This window comes from Oryctolagus cuniculus, chromosome X (genome assembly GCF_051225735.1).
Source record: "Oryctolagus cuniculus isolate XC-2025 breed Fujian yellow rabbit chromosome X, ASM5122573v1, whole genome shotgun sequence".
In the NCBI taxonomy this organism is placed as follows: Eukaryota; Metazoa; Chordata; class Mammalia; order Lagomorpha; family Leporidae; genus Oryctolagus; species Oryctolagus cuniculus.
This window is the reverse complement of record NC_142888.1, coordinates 89,911,891-89,930,299: the sequence shown is the minus strand read 5'-3', so window position 1 is coordinate 89,930,299 and position 18,409 is coordinate 89,911,891. Positions and strand designations below refer to the sequence as shown.

Below are 18,409 nucleotides of genomic sequence, written 5' to 3'. Positions count from 1 at the left end.
ACAATACAGTATTTAAGGTTTTCTGTTCTACTGAACAGAAATCATTTACATTAATCTTTTAAAATATCTACCAGTTAACATCAGCCTCTACAGAGTTGAAAAAATGAAGCTGGGGCCAGTGTTGCGGTACAATCAACTACGTTGAGGAATGCAGCACTGGCATCCCATATGAGAGCACCAGTTTGACTCCCAGCTCCACTTCCGACCCAGCACCCTGCTGTTGTGCCTGGGAAAGCAGCAGGGGATAGCTCAAGCACTTGTGCCCCTGCCCCTGCCGACCATGTGGGAGACCTGAATGGAGCTCCCGGGCCTGGCTTCCACGTGGCCCAGCCCTGGCCATTGCTGCATTTGGCGAACGAACTAGTCGATGGAGAAGAGTCATTTCTCTTTCTCTCTCTCTCTCCCCTCTCTCACACACACGCACTCGCGTGTACACGCACATATCTCTGGCCTTCCCTATGTCACCTCTGCCTTTCAAATAAAATTTTCTTTAAAGTGAAGCTCAAAGACACTAAAATAATATCCAATTATCTATGTTGCTTTTAGCAAAGTATTATATAAATTTATGAGAGTGCAACATGCTCTTTTCCAACTTGTCGTAGTAAAATGAAGGTTTACAATAGTAGGTAAAATGGCAGGTTTGCCTGTCTTCAAAAACCAGAAATGTTAAAGAGGCTTATCGTGGTGGTGCAAGTTGGAGTTGGATGTTTTGCTTATAAATATTTTTCAGGACCGAGCCTGTGTGTGTGTTTACATGTTGCATGAGTTCATCTCCCACATCCTCGTGGAGTGTTCCACACCAGCCATCCAAGCCCCCTAACAGAGCAAAGCGCACGCACAAGGCTGGCAGCTTTGTCTCCAAATGCAGCCCTCCGGCCAGCTGCACGTTCGCCAGGGTCAGGAGCTCGTGCTGCCTGTATCAGCAGCTCAGCCCCAGAAGCAGATCTCGGCCATCCCTGCAGCAGGCAAGCTGACTGCGCGGTCACGTGGGGCGGGCGGCGGGTCATGTGACCAGCTCTGGGCCGGCAGAGAGGAGTGTTTACTTGCTCGGAGAAGGGACCAGGAGGACCTAGGATGGACCCAGGGAGGTGCGCCGGGTGGCGGGGAGTTACGGTGGGTGGGTGGGTGGGGTCTCTGCATGCTGCATGGGCCTGAAAACTAACTTCCCAGGCGACCACGGAGGACAGCGCTTGTCGGTCAAGAAAGTGGTCCCTTAGGCAGTGGCGAGCGTCCTAGCCAGTCTGTCCCTCGTCCGGGAGCTGCAGCCTTGGAGGCGGCGTTCGTTCGTGGAGAGAGCAACGGCTGGTGTTGGAGGGGGTGGGTGCGAGGCCGGGAAATGCCATCGGCGGGAGGTGGTGGCTGAGAGTGGACGCGGCTGCAGGAAATGTCTGGGCGTCTGGGCGCCTCGCCCTCCAGGCCGCCTCTGAGCAGCCCCTCCCCCCACCCCAGGCTTCCCGCCCAGCGCGGCGCGACTGTGTTGCTAGGTTTGGGTGAGGGCGGCGGGCACTCGGATGGAGCTGACTTCGGGGGTCCGGTAGAGCCTAACAGGGAGGGGACGACTCGTGGGCACTGCGGCACTGGGTGAGGACAGGCAGGGGTGGGGCTGGGAACCGTGGGCAGCTGTCTTCCTCTCACCACGTGGGCACTGGCTCTCTAGCGTCTGCCTGTCTGTCTGTCTGCCTGCCTGCCTGCCTTACTGACAGTGTCCAGGCAGTGGGGATGGCTGAGGGCAGCTGGAAGCTGGGGGTGGGCAGGGTAACACATCTGCCTTTTGCTCCAGGGCTCAAGCTGACTGGGGATGCCAGAGAGGAATGAGCCTCAACCTGGGAGCTCTGGACAAAGAGGAGGAGGCGTGGACTGGGGGAGGAACCTAGATGCTTTGGGCTCTTCACTTGGGATTTCTCATGGGGATCCTCCAAATTGCTCATCCCTGGAGCAGATTTGTGGGTTTAGTCCCATGCAGCAGCTCCTTCTCACTTAAGAGCACAAGGTTGGTGCTCCTTGTGGGGCTCCCTCATCCACATATCCTGGGTTTGAGAGGAATGTCTTTTGGGGGACTACCTACAAAAACTATGTAATTTTGTGACAGACTAGTGTCACATTTCCATTCCTCACACCCTTTGCTCTTTTCCTTGTGTCTGCTCCCCACCCAGTCTTTACATCTTGTTCCTTTAATCCCATCCTAAATTGCAGCCCCTTTATATGTCCTTGTCTTCTTTCTGAGTATTCTCTTCTGACGCATCAAGTGGGTACCAAATAAAACTATTCCTCCATTCGCAACACTTGTGTGTTATTTTGTGTGTGAATTTTTCACATCAAACAATTCTCCCATTCTCTGAGGGCACCCGCTAGGTGTAAGACAACTTAATTCAATTCTGACACTTACTATCCAGAGATAGGTCAGACTCCCCAGGTTAAGGGGTCTCTCCCATAAGATTGCCCCTCGCTTCAGCCAGTTGCAAGTAGTGGGTCTCCGTGTTATCCAAATGTCCATCCAGCTCGGCTACTAATCTGGATTCCCGCGATGCTCTCTCAGGTTGTATAATTTGCTCTAACATTTCAGAGAACTCAGAAAATCTCTTGATTTACTATTACTGGTTCTTTATCAAATATATTTTAAAGGCTATAACTGAAAATCTAAATGAAGAGTGAGAGCAGACTGCTCCTAAGAAGCCTGCAAAGCATTCAAGAGAAATAGATACTAAGAGCTGTCTGAGGACTATCTGGAACTTATTCACCAGGTTGGTTTGAATTGGGTGATGTGCACATGGGGCCTGGTTTTTTTTTTTTTTTTTTTTTTTTTTTTTTTTTTTTTTTTTTTTTTTTTAGCCATCTGGAGCAGCCTTGCACATCCTTTGCTTTTTATCTATACATTCCTTGTCTATTCCCAGAGATCCTTAACATTCATCCGCAGCCTTCTCTTCAGTAGCCTCTTTACATAGGTGATGTTTATAACCAGTCGTGTTCTAAAGACAGTAACGTCCCACCTGTGAGAAATTCGCCCTCACCCCCAGACTGCCTTTCCAGGTCACTGTGCATTGATAACAGAAAATGTACCGTCATTGAGTGTATAAATTCTAACAAGAACTTGACCACTTTGGAAAACTTCCCAAGACTCGTTAAAAGCCACTGGGCTTGTGTCTTCTGGGCTTACGTCCCTCATTTTCTGTCCTGAGTAAACTTTCATATTGACCTTTTTAATAGATCCTGTTTATTTCCAATGATGGGGGTTCACAAAGGAAGGGTCCAGAAAGGGTCATTTAGGGCTTTTATAAGAGTTACATCACGTAGGCATGAGTCATTAAATCATTGGCTAATAACTTAATCTCCAGGCCAGGCCAGCATTGTGACACAGCAGGTTAAGCCACTGCCCGCAACCCATATGAGTACTAGTTTGAATCCTGGCTCCTCCACTTCTGATCCAGGTCTTTGCTAATGTGCCTGGGAAAGCAGTGGATGATGGCCCAAGTATTTGGAACTTGCCACCCACGTGGGAGACCCAGATGGAGTTTCAGGCTTCTGGCTTCTGCCTGACCCGGCCCTGGCCATTGTAGCCATTTGGGAAGTGAATCAGCAAATAGATGATCTCTCCTCTCTCTCTCTCTCTCTCTCTCTGTCTCTCTCTCTCTCTCTCTCTCTCTCTCTCTCTGTGAGTGTGTGTGTGTGTGTGTGTGTGTCTTTGTAACTGCCTTTTGAATGAATAAGTACATCTTTTTAAACAAAAATTCTCCATCCCTTTCTCCACTCCTTGGATGTCAGGGGAAGGGCCTGGAAGTTCCACCCTTTCTGATCTCCCCTTGAGCTTCTGGTGAACACTCATTTTCTGAATCTATCTAGGGACTCCAATCACACGTATTCTCATTAGCATGCAAACCTTATCTCTTCACATTCAGGGCTTTAAAGGGCTGAGATACTCTTGTGTAATGAGAGATGTTGAGAACCCCTATCACTCAGGAAATAACAAAGTTGTAGGAGCTCCGTGCCAGGAACCAAGAACCAAGATATAAATACAGGGGCTGGCTCTGTGGTGTAGCAGGCTAAGCCTCTGCCTGTGGCAGCAGCATGCCATATGGGTGCCAATTTGTGTCCCAGCTACTCTTCTTCCCATCCACCTCTCTCTCTGCCATGCCCTGGGAAAGTAGTAGAAGATGACCCAAGTGCTTGGGCCCCTGCACCAGCATGGGGGACTCAGAGGAAGCTGCTGGCTCCTGGCTTTGGATCAGACCAGCTCCAGCCACTGCAGTCATTTGGGGAGTGAACCAGCAGATGGAAAACCTCTCTCTCTCTGTAGCTCTACTGTTCAAATAAATAAAATCTTAAGAAATATATAAATACAAATATATTTTATAAATATATTTTTCTTCCTTACCAGAGCTTCCTCAGCTTGGCATTCCTTCTGTGGGTACTGCATTTATATTTGGAGAACTTCAAATCGTGGCCTGGCCGGATACTTGTAAGTCCCACACGTACCCCTTAAGCAGATACTTAAACTGTTCATGACTGGAAATTTTATACCTGAGAGAAAAAAAAACAGGTTGAGTGTTGAGTGTACATCTCTGTGTGTCTCTGTATGTCTGGTTGTCTCTGTTCTGAACATCCTTGCGTGGGACTTATAAGATCATGCCTCCTTTTTCCCTGGGGTATAGCTGAACTAAAAACCTAATCATTCACACAGGTAATGAAGAATTGATCATGTAGTTTTCTCAGTGAGGGAGTGTAAGAATCCTGTGAAGTAGTTATTACCAGCACCCTTTTAAAAATGATGAAACTAGATTATAAAGACATTAAATATCTTTACCAAAGTTATATAAATAGTGCCAAACTCTGTCTTCATAATTTGGATTGTCTGTCTCTGAAGTCTGGGCACTCCCTTCTCTACTATGCAGCCTCCGTCCCACTAGAGAGTACTTTTTGGGCTCACAAACTAGTTGCTCTAAGCAAGCATCTAGCAATCATTAAGCAACCAGGGGAAACTAGATTCTAGTAGTGCCATGCACTGCCTCTTGTGGTGGTGGTGGTGACGGAGATGACTTTTTTTTTTCTTCTAGGGTTAAGTCATGGTTGCTCAGATCTGATCACCAAGAATTTTCATTCAGGAGTTTGGAATTCTAATTTGCATTCCAGGTTAAGAATGTAGGATGAGATGTCAGGTTCAGGGAGCCACATAAATTCCCTGTACCTGGGAAGGAAAACAGCTAATATTTCTGAAGCAGTTGGGCTTTCACGGGTAACTTTATTCCTAAACATGATGTTCCGCTGAAAAGAAGACAAAAGCTATGTTCGCAGTTCTGTAACTACCTTGCTAAACCCATGGGCAGACTTTCAGTTTTAGCTGCGACATGTAAGAGCTTTGAAGTCATTACTCTCATACATAAAATCAGAACAGTATCTTAGCAGAGAATCAGCAGCTTTTCTTAAGACTCATCAGAGAACTGAAATTGTTGAGCAAAACATCACCCCAAATTCTGGAGGAAAAAAGGCAAATGCAGAAAGTGTCTCTCCTTACATAGAGAAGAAACAGCTGGAGACTAAATGGTGGGGTTGGGTGGGGCAATTGCATGGGAATTTTGATGAATGGCTGGAGACTGAGTATGGAATAGTATGGGAATGAGAAACCCCTGGGGACCTTCAGTCAGGGCGATCCCCACACTTCATGGGCTCTACTTCCGGGAACTCCACCTGATTCTTTTTTTTTGACAGGCAGAGTGGACAGTGAGAGAGAGAGACAGAGAGAAAGGTCTTCCTTTGCCGTTGGTTCACCCTCCAATGGCCGCCGCAGCTGGCGCGCTGCGGCCGGCGCACTGCGCTGATCCGATGGCAGGAGCCAGGTACTTATCCTGGTCTCCCATGGGGTGCAGGGCCCAAGCACTTGGGCCATCCTCCACTGCACTCCCTGGCCACAGCAGAGCTGGCCTGGAAGAGGGGCAACCGGGACAGAATCCAGCGCCCCAACCGGGACTAAAACCCGGTGTGCCGGCGCCACAAGGCAGAGGATTAGCCTAGTGAGCCGCGGTGCCAGCCTCTACCTGATTCTTGCAGTGATGATCCCAAAAATATTCCCTCATGGCTCTGACAGTGGGAAAGAAACGATATCTGTGTAAAATACACCCAGAATCCTCCTCATAACAAGTGTCTGCTCTGCAGCAGAAAAGACTTTAGCTAGCTGAAGCAAGGGCTTTCTTCTCACTCTAGCCTGCTCTGGGCTTCCAGTCTTATGTAAGGGAGAGAAAGAAGCAATAAACAACAACAGAAGACTTGTAAAGATTATGGTCCCAGGATACAGGCCCATAGAAGACTGGAATTGAATCATAAGATTGTAGAACACTTTGACTTCTCCACACTTAGCACCATGCTAACAAGACTAGTGTAGTAACACTGGATGCATAACAGCTAAAAGAGCTACCAGGTGCAGGTTCTGTGGGGAGAACATAGGGAGGCCAAAATGAAGAGAAAAAACAAAAAGGACACTGGAGGAATTGGAAGTCTCTGGCACCTACAGTTACAGTAAACATTAAGCAAAGCCCAATTCCTAACCAGCTTAACCTGAATGTTCTCATTAAAGGTCTATTTATATCAGTTTCTATTATCCAGTATACTATGTCCAACACAAAATTATAAGGCATGCTAAAAGGTAAGAAAAAGCACAGTCTGCAGATACAAAGCAAACAACAGAACCAGACTCAGATATAATGCGGATGTTGATTATGAGACAAAGGATTTAAGCTAACTGATTAACATGTTCATGGGTCTAATAGCTAAAACAGACAACATGCAAGAATCGATGGGCAATGTAAGAAGAAATACAGGGGAACTTCATGAAGCTAACAGAAGGATGGAATTGAAAGATAAGTTTATTCCAGGGTGGGCATTTGGCATAGTGGTTAAGACACCATGTGGGACACTTGCATCCAGCCTTAGAGTACCTGGGTTTGAGTCAGTCAGGGCTTTGCTTCGGATTCCAGCTTCCTGCTAATGTAGACTCCAGGTGGTTTCAGGGGATGGTTCATGTGCTTGGGTAACTGCACATGGGAGACCTAGATAGACCTCCCAGCTCCTGTCTTTGGCCTGGCCCAGCCCTGGTTGTTGCAGGCAAATTATTTGGAGAGTGATTCAGTGGATGAAGTATCTCTGTTTCTCTCTCTCTGCCATTTGAATAAATAAAAATAATTTTAAAGGTAAGTTTATTTGGGTGCAAAAAGACTTTGACATCCATGCGTAGATTTTCATTTTATGCATTTTCTGTGAACTCGCTGAAGGCCATTGTGTGTGTGGGGGGGGCATACTTCCAAAAAAGGATAAAACATTGTTTTATAATTTCCATTTACACTGAACTCCATATTTGGAGTTATTTTCATTTTTATATATAGACAGCTGCTTTGCTCTTTTTTGATAGTGTAGTGGGATAGAACAGTACTTTATAAAATACATGTGCCATGCTTATTTAATCCAAAAAAACTTAGAAATCTGAAACACATTCAAATAAGGGATACTCTATCTGTGTGACTAGTATCCTCTAAGTCACACAAATATATTGATGTGACAAATGGAAGGGCCCCTCCATGTGACTAAAAGAGATTAAAGCATCATGATTTATTTTCTGCCTCTGTGTGCTATACTTTAAAATAGAAATATCACTACTATAGGTATTTTTAATGTGTATGTGTTGTAGGGGTTAGTTTGTAAACTACCTACCTCTTCTTTTCTTAATTGAGAAACCATATGAGAGGACTTCAAACAGCTCATGGAATGGAATTGAGAGATAAATTTATTTTGAGTGCAAAATACATTTGAAATGCATGCATGGTTTTTTCATAGTACTCATTTTCTATGAACTTTTGAAGACCGCATGAATGGAAGGCACTTCCTGTGTGGCACTCTGGGCTACACCCTGGGGTTAGGCATCAAAGACAATTATAAATGAGCAATTATCTGCAACCAATAGAGGATACTGTGGAATTCTCACGGCTCAATGGCCCCCATTACTTCAACTATTAACTGTGCTATTATGTTCTGAGGATACAGCAGTGAACAAGAATCAAAAGAGAACCTTTCCTCCTGGAACTTTCAGTTTAACTAAAACTCTCCACCCTTTCGAAGTGTCAAAAGTGTTACATATCCAGGGAGAAAAGAGTGTTTGTATTCATTGGGCAGTATGCAGGGCTGGGACACAGGGAGGAGCTGGGGAGAGCAGCTATCCTGAGGATGTGTCCCGCCCTTCCTGGAGCCTGCCACTTGGCCATGGGCAGCAGAGGGGGTGACTGTATGGCCACCTGCAGCTCTTGACAGGGTAGGGTCTACTTTCTTGGGCAAGTGCGGGCACTAAGCAGTGACCAAGTGAGCTGCCATTCTGGAATAAGCAAAAGGCAGTGTAGCTGGAAGAACTATTCAGGGCGCAGACCTGTGTTTTGTCTGTTAGGGCTGCAGGGACAGGTGGACTTCTCTCACAAGAGGGGCACTGGTGACCCTGCATGGGGGGCCCAGAGCAGTTCTCCGAGCAGAGGTGCCTCCCTCCCCTGCGTGACTCCGTGAAGCAGTTAAGGAAGGAAGGACCACCGTGGTGGCCTCGTCCCTCCCAGGCTTTGGTGCTGACAGCCCCTGTGCCATGAGCGCCCGGGGAGGGGGCGACAGGAGCTGGCACTCAGAGACGGGGGTGCAGAGGCGCCGAGGGGCAGGCTGGTATCCATCCGCTGCGCCCTGCGACGCGGCTCTCGCCGGCCCCGGCAGGCTGTGCGCCCCCCGACCCGTCCGCCTGCCGGCCCCAGAGCCCGTGAGCGCGCCGGAGCTGTGGTGGTGGTGGCTCAGTGAGCCTGAGAGGCGTCCCCGGAGGCGCCCCACGCTAGCGCCCCCGGCCTGGGCTGGCGGTCGTGCGGGCCCCGCCCAGCTCAGGGTGGGAACGAGGGTGGGCCTGGGAGGGGGCGTCGAGGCGCTGGCGCCATATCCCTCCGCCCCCTTCCCGACACCCTCGCGGCGAGCGGTTCCTGCCGCATCCTGCGCAGCCCCTGACGGGTTTGGTGCAGAGGCGCGGGGGGCGGGACGCGGCTTGGCCGTTCTGGTCGCAGGGAAAGCGCTGGGAATCCGAGAGAGAGAGAGAGAGAGAGAGAGAGAGGAGAAGCGAGGAGGGGAAGGCTGGAGACCGGGGCCCTGAGCCAGTGAAGGCAAGTGGGGAAGGTGGGGGGTTCGGGTCTTCTTCCCCCCACCGCCGCCGGCCGGTTGACAGCCTGGCCCCGCACCCGGGCAGCCTGGCAAGGAGGCGGCGACTGGAGCTGGTCCGGCCTGCCAAGGGTGGAGTGGGTGGTCAGAGAGGCACGCGCACATTGTCTGGAGGCAGATCGCGCGTACTCCTTGCCAGCCAGGTTTCCAGAACCCCCGCCTTGCCCTCAGCGGTGCCTGTGCCCGAAGAAGGCAGTGGGGTGGCAGCTGCGGGAGAAATGGCGGCGTGGGAGCTGGGGGGCGGGGCCTCAAACAGGTGTCTGAGCCCAGTGGCAGCCAGTTGGAGTTAGTTTTCCTTTGGCACTCTGGCCCTGATTGTCCCGAGTCCTGAGTGCTGTCTCTTCCAACAGGCTGAGGTTGATGTCAACGTATCTTGATTGCACAGTAGGTCTGGCATGTCGTTTTAAAACTGGAAGCGGCTGGGCTGTGAAGACACCAAAATGAATTGTTCAGCTGCCTTTAATCAAACACTGTTTTGTTCTCTTTCATATGTAGATCCTTACACCCAATTTAGCCCAGGCAAATGGGCATGATGAAGAGTTGGTCGAATTTCACAGCATGGGCCCTTGTAAATAGTGTGATATTTATCTACCATTCTTTTTTAGGATCTATTTTTTTAAACACCCAGGTCTATTTTAAGTAGTATGTTGATGTATGGGAATGGAGGTTCAGAGTAGAGGAAAAAAGTCTTCCTACAGGCTCATTTCAGGACATTTGGAGTCAATCTGCTTCTTAAGTTCTGGTTCTGCAAGAAACTCCATCTACACCCACTCCTTGCAGCCCCTGTCGCTTTAGAGACAATCCCACAGATTTGGGGATATTTCTGCTGATATTTCTGAGGAGCTATAAGACTTGTTAGACTTTATTTACATAGTTCCTGATTCTTAAGAAGAAGGTGTTAGAACCCCCATTCTGGGCATTTGCCCATGAACCTCACATTTTCTACTGTTGTCAACATATTCCCCTGGTGTTTGCTGAATATCCTTCCTTCTTTCATAAGGTGTGGTTCTTCAAAAGACTCTTCTTTGCCAGAAAGGAGAGCATCTCCTGAGGACTTCTGTATAGGAGGCTGACACACAGGGTGAATGGTTTATGATCCAGGTATGTAAGGGGAAGAGGCATGGAAAGATGGTGTTGAAAGAACAGTGCTCATATCTTCCCTGTCTCGCTTTTAAATACAGTGTCCAGGATCTACTACCTATTCTTGCATCTTGCTTTCTGCTCAGGCAGAGTGGTTGGCCTTCTACTACGATAATGACTGACTTCAAACTTGGGAGGAGTTACAATCAGACAGGCTGTGGGGCTGGCACTGTGGCACAGTGGGTTAAAGCCCAGTCTGCAGCGCCAGTGTCCCATATAGGCTCTGGTTCATGTCCTGGCTGCTCCTCTTCCAATCCAGCTCTGCTATGGCCTGGGAAAGCAGTAGAAGATGGCCCAAGTCCTCGGGCCCCTGCACCCGCATGGGAGACCTGAAAGAAGCTGCTGGCTCCTGGCTTCAGTTTGGCTCAGCTTTGGCTGTTGCAGTCATCTGGGGAATGAACCAGTGGATGGAAGATCTCAATCTCAATCTCTCTTTCTCTCTCTCTCTCTCTCTCTCTCTCTGTCTCTCTTCCTCTCTCAGTAACTCTGTCTTTAAAATGAATAAAATAATTCTAAAGAAAAATCAGGCCGCAGGTCTTGGGAGATGCCTGGGCAACTACTGGGGAGGCACAGACAAGTGGGAAACATGTAACATGGCATTGAGTATACAAAAGCATATGCTACAACCCTTTGGATATTGGGCCATCTCAGTCTCTGTTGTTTTCTTTCTTCTGCCTTATTGTCTACCCAGGTTCCTTTCTAGGTTCCTATAGGAATCTGTAGGTATATGTTCACATGAAAATCAATTGAGAAAGAACAAGGTGGGTCCAAGGTGGGTATGAATGTGAGCCATCCCTGTTGATTGGGATGGGGGGGTATGGCTGTTGGCAACTGGTGGAGACCAGATCTTGGAACATCTTGGAACCATTGTGTTTCAACTTTCCAGACATCTCTGCCATCATATTTGTGCACAGGTCATGGGGGTGGGGGGGCCAGGGTTGTGTTTATAGGGTAATTGACAAATATTGGGGTAGGAAATGTGAAGGGGAGCCATGAGGAAGACCAAAGGGATAAAAGTGTGAGGCAAGTATTTGGTTTAGAGACTGGAGTGTAGATCTGTCAATCAAATACTCAAAATTCTCATCCTGCCTATGTTTTTGCCAATAGGACTGTCTGTGAGCCAGCTACAGGGTTTTTCAACACCAGAAGCAAGGAAGGAGGAGAAAAGTGCACTAGATCATTGTAGGTTGGTATGAGGCCTGCCTATATATAAACTATAGGGCCCAGTCGTGTGTACCAGCATGGGTCAGAGGGTCTGGGCACCTCTTAGCCTCTCTAACTCAGCAAGCTTACTTTGCATCCCTGTTGTTGTTTGATCCAGAGAAAGAAACAGTAGTACTTGGGCAGGGCATTGCTGGGTATTAGTGTGAGTGTGTACAAGGAGTAGAAATGAAGTAGAGTTTTCTACTAATCCACTTCTAGCAACACAGTCCATCTCTGTTCTCTTTCCTTTGTCTGTGTGCTGTCTGCATAGAGAAATACAGTTGGAGGAGACTCAAAGCCCATTTCTTTCTTCCAGCTCAGGTCCATCTCCAGTGGTGGCTGTAGTGGCTTTGGATTGGCAGAAGATCATCACCTTCAGCAAGTCTGCACCCACAAGCTGTCATCTGCTTCCAGCCTGACTGTGCCTCTGACCTCTGTATCGCTGACAGAGTTTGTGTGACTGCTGAACTGACAAGTAACTCTAACTCTTGCTACCACAAATTTTCCCTGACCTAGCAAAGAGTGTTAAGGCACCTAATAGAGACACTAAGAACTGAGGCCAAGACTACCCAAGACTTCAGTCATGCCTGGGAATAAGAATAAGATGAGAGCCCAAGCAAAAACTGAAAAAAAGACAGGTGTACAGGCTAAAGCTGGAACAGAGAGGGAAGCTGCTGGTGCGGGCAAGCCTGTAGCTAAGACCCGAGCCAAAGCCAAAGCCAAAGCAGGGTCTAAGGCTGTTCCACTGGCTGAGGTGAAGACAATGTCTAAGAACAGGGCTGTTGCTGAGATCAAGGAAGGAGCCATGTCAGAGCCTAAGACTCCAGCCAAAGCAGTGGCAGATTGTAGTCCAAGGACTAAGGGTGACACTAGCAGATCCACAGGTAAAAATGAGGCTGGTACTGATAGCTGCTTCTGGGCTGGGAAAGAGGCTGGGATCAATACCTGGGTGTGTAATGGAGAAGAGGCAGGTAATCGTCCCAGGGCTAAGGATGAAAAGAAAACTACTGTCAGGGCCCGGGTCTCTGCTAAAGAGTCGGAGGCTGTGTCTGGGCCCAGCTGCAAGCCTGGGTCAGGGGCTGAGGAAGAGGAGGAAGAAACTGTTATCGGGAACTGGTTTTGGGAAGGAGATGATACTAGTTTTGACCCTAATCCTAAACCTGTGTGCAGGATAATTAGGCCCCAGCCTGTGGATGAAATTAATGAAAAAAATAGGCCCAAGGACTGGTCCGAGGTCACTATCTGGCCTAAAGCCCCTGCTGTAACTCCAGCAGTGCTGGGATTTCGATCTCAGGCCCCATCTGAGACAAAGCCTTCTTCGTATGTTGTTCTGGCCTCAGCTGAGGAAAATACCCGTTCTTTGCCTGCAACAACAGCTTGCTCTTCTAGGGGCGCTCGCTCAAACTCACAGCCTGTCCCTGAGTACCCGTTTGGAGCTGACCCTTGCATCCAGACCCTAGATGAAATTAGACGCCAAATCAAGATCAGGGAGGTAAATGGGATTAAGCCATTTGCTTGCCCTTGTAAAATGGAATGCTACATGAATTCTGAGGAATTTGAAAAACTTGTTAGTATACTGAAGTCAACTACTGATCCTCTCATTCATAAAATAGCACAAATTGCAATGGGCATCCATAAGGTTCATCCATTTGCCCAAGAATTCATCAATGAGGTGGGTGTAGTGACACTTATTGAAAGTTTGCTCAGTTTTCCTTCCCCCGATATGAGAAAAAAGACTGTAATTACTCTGAATCCTCCTTCTGGGGGTGAAAGACAACACAAGGTTGAATTACATGTTAAGCATATGTGTAAGGAAACCGTATCTTTTCCATTGAACTCACCTGGGCAGCAATCTGGATTAAAGATACTAGGGCAACTGACGACTGAGTCTGTCCATCACTATATTGTTGCCAATTACTTTTCAGAGCTCTTCAATTTACTTTCCCAGGGAAATCGTAAAACCAGAAATCTTGTTCTGAAATTGCTTTTGAATATGTCTGAAAATCCATCTGCAGCCAGAGACATGATCAACATGAAGGCATTGACAGCATTAAAACTCATCTTTAACCAGAATGAGGCAAAAGCCAACCTTGTTACTGCTGTGGCCATATTTATTAACATAAAGGAGCATATCAGAAAGGGCTCAATTGTAGTTGTTGATCACTTGAGCTATAATACACTGACAGACATTTTCCGTGAAGTTAAAGGGATTATTGAGGCAATGTAAAATCAGCCAGAAAGAGAACACTTGGAACCATCTCCTAACTCTGTCACACTGTGCATCCCTGAAGAGCCGTGTATAATGTTTTGGTCATTGCAGTGTGAACATTATACATTACATCTTTAAATGATGTTACCTGTGTCAGGCTCTAGGTTTGAGCTAGACCATTTTTGGTGTGTCAAATGAATGTTATGTCTTGAGCTGAAGATGTTTGTTGATTTTTGTCTTGTCTAGATTGGCACATATATAACATTTTACTTAAGATTGTGAACCAGTTCATCATGAGTAAGCTAGCTTGTTCATTAGTTTCTATGCAGGTCTATTTGTGGTCTCAATTGTCAAAAAAGGAATTATCTTTGAATTTGTTATTTAATTACAGAAATAAAGCATATACACACAAATAGATAACTACCATTACCTGGAATGTGTATCTATTTGCTCATTGCCACTTGCCCTCTAGACACATAGAGGAGACAGGGATTATAGTCCATTGAAGAGGAACTCTTTTCTCCCTGTTCCAGCTGCACCAGATTTTCATTCTACAACGCAGAAATGGCCCTGAATCTCAAACAAAATGTTCATTTTTCTATTTTGCTGCTACAATTTTGCTTAAATTGTCAGGCTATTCCATTTATAGCAGAATCATCTGACAGAAGAGAAGGGAGGCAGATGTAGGAGGAACATATTTCTTTAATACCCACACTGTCAGATACTATGTTGCACTTACAAGTTTTTTTTCCTCTTGCAGTGATTCTGTGAGCTAAGTAGTTGTATTCTTACTAAAACTTATTTTTGTGGGTACCCTCCAGTGAGAATTGGAGAGAGTAAATACTTTTTCCTGGATTCCCACAGCAGGCAGCTAGCACAGGTGTTTTGTCTGACATCAAAACCCATCTCACCCTACTGCTTTACAGTCCTTCACTTTTTAGGTATTTGCCTTCCAAGCTCAGAAACTGTTTGGTCTTAGTGGTTAATTTTGTATTGGACAATGTCCCTGCCAAGTTTTGTAGTTGTTAACCACCTCCAAATAGTCTTATCCATTAGGCCTCTATCTCTACCTATCTGGATGTCAGGAGAAAAGTCTGAGATGAATGTATGGACTTTACCTGGCAGTATCTGGGACGTGGTAGGTGTTAAAAACTGTACTGAATTAATGAGATATAGTTTTAGAGTCATCAGCAAGTGAAACTTGCAATATATCTTTATCTTTTTCTGTCCATATTTACATTTTTTCAAACAGCTGGAATCATTCTGTACAGTGTTTTATGCCCTGCATTTTCAAATGTAATTGCTTTCTTCTCCCATGTAAAATTATACCTCCATTTTCCTTTTTTTAAGATTTATTTATTTATTTGAAAGGCAGAATTACAGAGAGGTAGAGGCAGAGAGAGAGGTCTTCCATCCACTGGTTCACTCCGCAGATGGCTACAACAGCTGAAGCTGCACTGATCCAAAGCCAGGAGCCTCTTCCCAGTCTCCCATGTGGATGCAGGGGCCCAAGGACTTGGGTCATCTTCTACTGCTTTCCCAGGCCATAACAGAGAGCTGGATCAGAAGTGGAGCAGCCAGGACATAAACTGGCACCCATAGGGGATGCCAGCACTGCAGGCAGTGGCTTTACCTGCTATGCCACAGCACCGGCCCCCCACTCCATTTTCTTTTACTATTTGTAATTTACTCTTCTGTGTGTCATAAGAAAGGCCAAAAGGCTCCATATTTTACAAGTAGGCAAACCCAGTTTCTGCATTTGTACCATCTAAAACTATATAGAATGAGCTGTAGCTTCAACAACTGAATAGGAAAACTGAGAGGGAGGCTGTTCTCGTAACCTCCAATGTAGTGATTCCTGAATGCCTTTGTAGTCCAGAAAATATTCCTAAGACCATTGGGTTATGGCTGAGTTTTCTAAAATTCCTGTTAGGAATTGCAATCCCTGGTCTAACCTAAAGTCTCTGTGCAAATATCAAGTCATATGCTTTGAGATTTTCAGACAGTTAAACTAAAACAAAATAATCTGTAAGTACTGTTTGTAGCTTGCTTCACCCTCTAACTGTATATTTTGGAAATCTTTCCATGTCCGTAGATATGCTTTTCAAACATATATTTTACTCAATGCTTTTTGTAATATTAATAGTTGGTATACAGTGTTGTAATGTTTCATAGCATATTCTCTTAATATATATGTACAAATTTATTCTTTTACAAAAATAGGAGTATAGAATTCTGCAGCTTGCCTTTCTCTTGTAAGTTATCTGTCCAATTTAGTATTATACAGATCTACCATGTGCTTTTTATTTAATAGCTTGATTGATATTTATTGACATACATGTATTTATTAACATATATTAAACTGCTTAAAATGTACAGTTTGATAAGTTTTGACATGTACACTCATGAAACTATAAACACAATCAAAATAGTGGACATATCTATCACTCTGAAAAGTTTCTGAATGTCTCTTTGTAATCCTTCCCTTCTACCTCTCTTTGTGTTCCCCTACCCCCAGTGATAGTCTCTGACAACATAAAAGAATCCACACAGTCATTGGTATTTTCTGTAAATGTGTATAAATAGAGTGATATAATATGTACTCTTTGGGGCAGGGATCTTACATAGTTCATTCATGATTATGTGATGTTCATCCATGTTATGTGTCTCAGTAGTCCATTGCTTTTTATTGAAAAGCAGTATTCTACTGTATGATTTTTCCATGGTTTATTTATCCTTTCACCAGTTGTTGGACATTTGAGTTGTTCAGATTTGGGCTGTTACAAATAAAGCTGCTGTAAACATTTGTGTACAAGTATTTCTATGGACATATGTTTTCATTCCTCTTGGATAAATACCTATGAGTAGGATGACTGGGTCATATCATAGGTATACATTTGACTTTTACATTTTCCGAAGTGGTTGTACCATTTTATACTCCCACATTAGTGAATGACATGTATGATTTCCCCATATCCTTGCTAACCCATAGTATGTCTGTTTAGTTTTATCAAAATGTCATTGTGGTTCTAGTTTGCATTTTTATATGCATATTTACCACTCATATATTTTGGGTGAAGTATATGTGAACCTTCTACCCATTTCTTTTAAAATTAGATTGTTGATTTGTGTTGTTTTTTGGAGTTACAATCAACAAATTCGTCTTAATACAAATACTGGCATTGGCCATACAATTTTAGAAGATTGATTTAATACTGAACTGCTCAAACTTGTTCACGGAAACATTTTGACTTGGATTAATGCTTTATATCCCCACATATACATTAAAAATTCCACACACTAATGAAAATGGTACACTGCCAGTAACTGATTTCTGTCACCTATTTTTTCACTCACAATCATATATTTTAGGCACCCTTTGGTGCCATGGGAAAAAGAAAGTTCAGAAATAACCGGAGGAAGAGAAAAAGTTGTTTTGAGAATGAAATGATTCTTGACATTGTAGATTTTTAAGTATGTTCTCTGTGTATGTAGCATGCTAGCTTATGTCTTTTGGCATAAATTTTAACATGTTTTTCATGAATAGGACCCACGTTGGGGTCCTCCCAAAAGCCAGATCAATCTCACTTACCTCCTGCAAAATACCAACAGCTGCGCTGTAGAAGCACCAATCTGCTTTAATGTTCTGAGCAGTTTCTCACAATACACACTAGACGGGGAGTTTGTGAATCAGAAATTCAGTCTAATTTCATGAAGTGTGGCAGTAGCAGACTTGTATCAAGGTTTCTTCACCCCTCTAGTATTCTACATAAGTGGAGGGCACACCCTGGCCATTGGCTTTAGTAGGCCTGTGCTTTATTGTGGATGGATTTGTGGGCAATTTGCTTGTGAGAGTCAGGTTATAAAGACCTCTTTACTTACCCCATTCTTTGGCTGGAGCTCAGTGACCTTGAAAAGGTGCTGGAGTCAGAGAGCAGCTATGTCCTAGAGGCAGCTGCAAGCACTTGTTGAGTTTCAAGGTTTTAAAAATATAGACAGTAGATACAAGCCCATTATCAGATACATGTTTTGCAAATATTTTCTACTAGTGTGTGGGTTATCTTTATTAAAATGCTTTTCAAAGAGAAGTTTTTTTGTTACATCTTTCCTTTTAGAAATTTATTTTTCCTTTTAAGATTTATTTATTTAAAAGGCAGAGTTACACAAAGGCAGAGAGAGAGAGAGAAAGACAAAAAGTCTTCCATCTGCTGGTTCACTCCCCAGATGGCCGCAATGACCGGAGCTGTGCTGATCCGAAGCCAGGAGCCAGGAGTTGGGCCATCTTCCACTGCTTTCCAAGGCCATAGCAGAGAGCTGGATTGGAAGCGGAGCAGCCAGGACTCTAACTAGCGCCCACATAGGATGCTGGCACTGCAGGCAGTGGCTTTACCCGGTATGCCACAGCTCTGGCCCCAGTTCAGTGTTTCTGTGTACCTCACAGTCATTTTCTCCTGTTACTACCATGTTGCATTAGTATGGTGCCTTTATCACAATGAACCTATATGTGTTCATTATTCTGAACTAAATCTGTACTTTATTCAGACTTTATTAGTTTTTGTCTAATATCCTTTTCCCAGTTCTCCAAGAGACTGCCATATTATGGTCGTCACATCTCTAGGCTCTTCTTGGCAATGACAGTTTCTCAGA

At 45.4% G+C, this 18,409-nt stretch overlaps 1 protein-coding gene across 16 annotated transcripts in view; it reads left to right on the top strand.

Moving 5' to 3' along the window:
• Positions 1-16,580, top strand: part of GPRASP3 (G protein-coupled receptor associated sorting protein family member 3) — a 107,109-nt gene extending 90,529 nt beyond the window's left edge. The window contains exons 1-7 of one of the 16 annotated variants that reach the window (XM_070066446.2): positions 731-1,088; positions 2,623-2,741; positions 4,373-4,453; positions 10,211-10,311; positions 11,042-11,122; positions 11,458-11,532; positions 11,870-16,580. In XM_070066446.2, the coding sequence (XP_069922547.1) occupies positions 12,137-13,780 (1,644 nt within the window). In that variant the 5' untranslated portion in view covers positions 731-1,088; positions 2,623-2,741; positions 4,373-4,453; ... (2 more) ...; positions 11,458-11,532; positions 11,870-12,136 and the 3' untranslated portion in view covers positions 13,781-16,580. Of the gene's footprint in view, positions 1-730; positions 1,089-2,622; positions 2,742-4,372; positions 4,454-8,827; positions 9,156-10,210; positions 10,312-11,041; positions 11,123-11,457; positions 11,537-11,869 lie in introns of those variants that run through there. The other 15 variants (XM_017349650.4, XM_070066449.2, XM_070066445.2 and 12 more) reach the window with 15 other exon arrangements.
• The last annotated feature ends 1,829 nt before the right edge of the window (positions 16,581-18,409 follow it).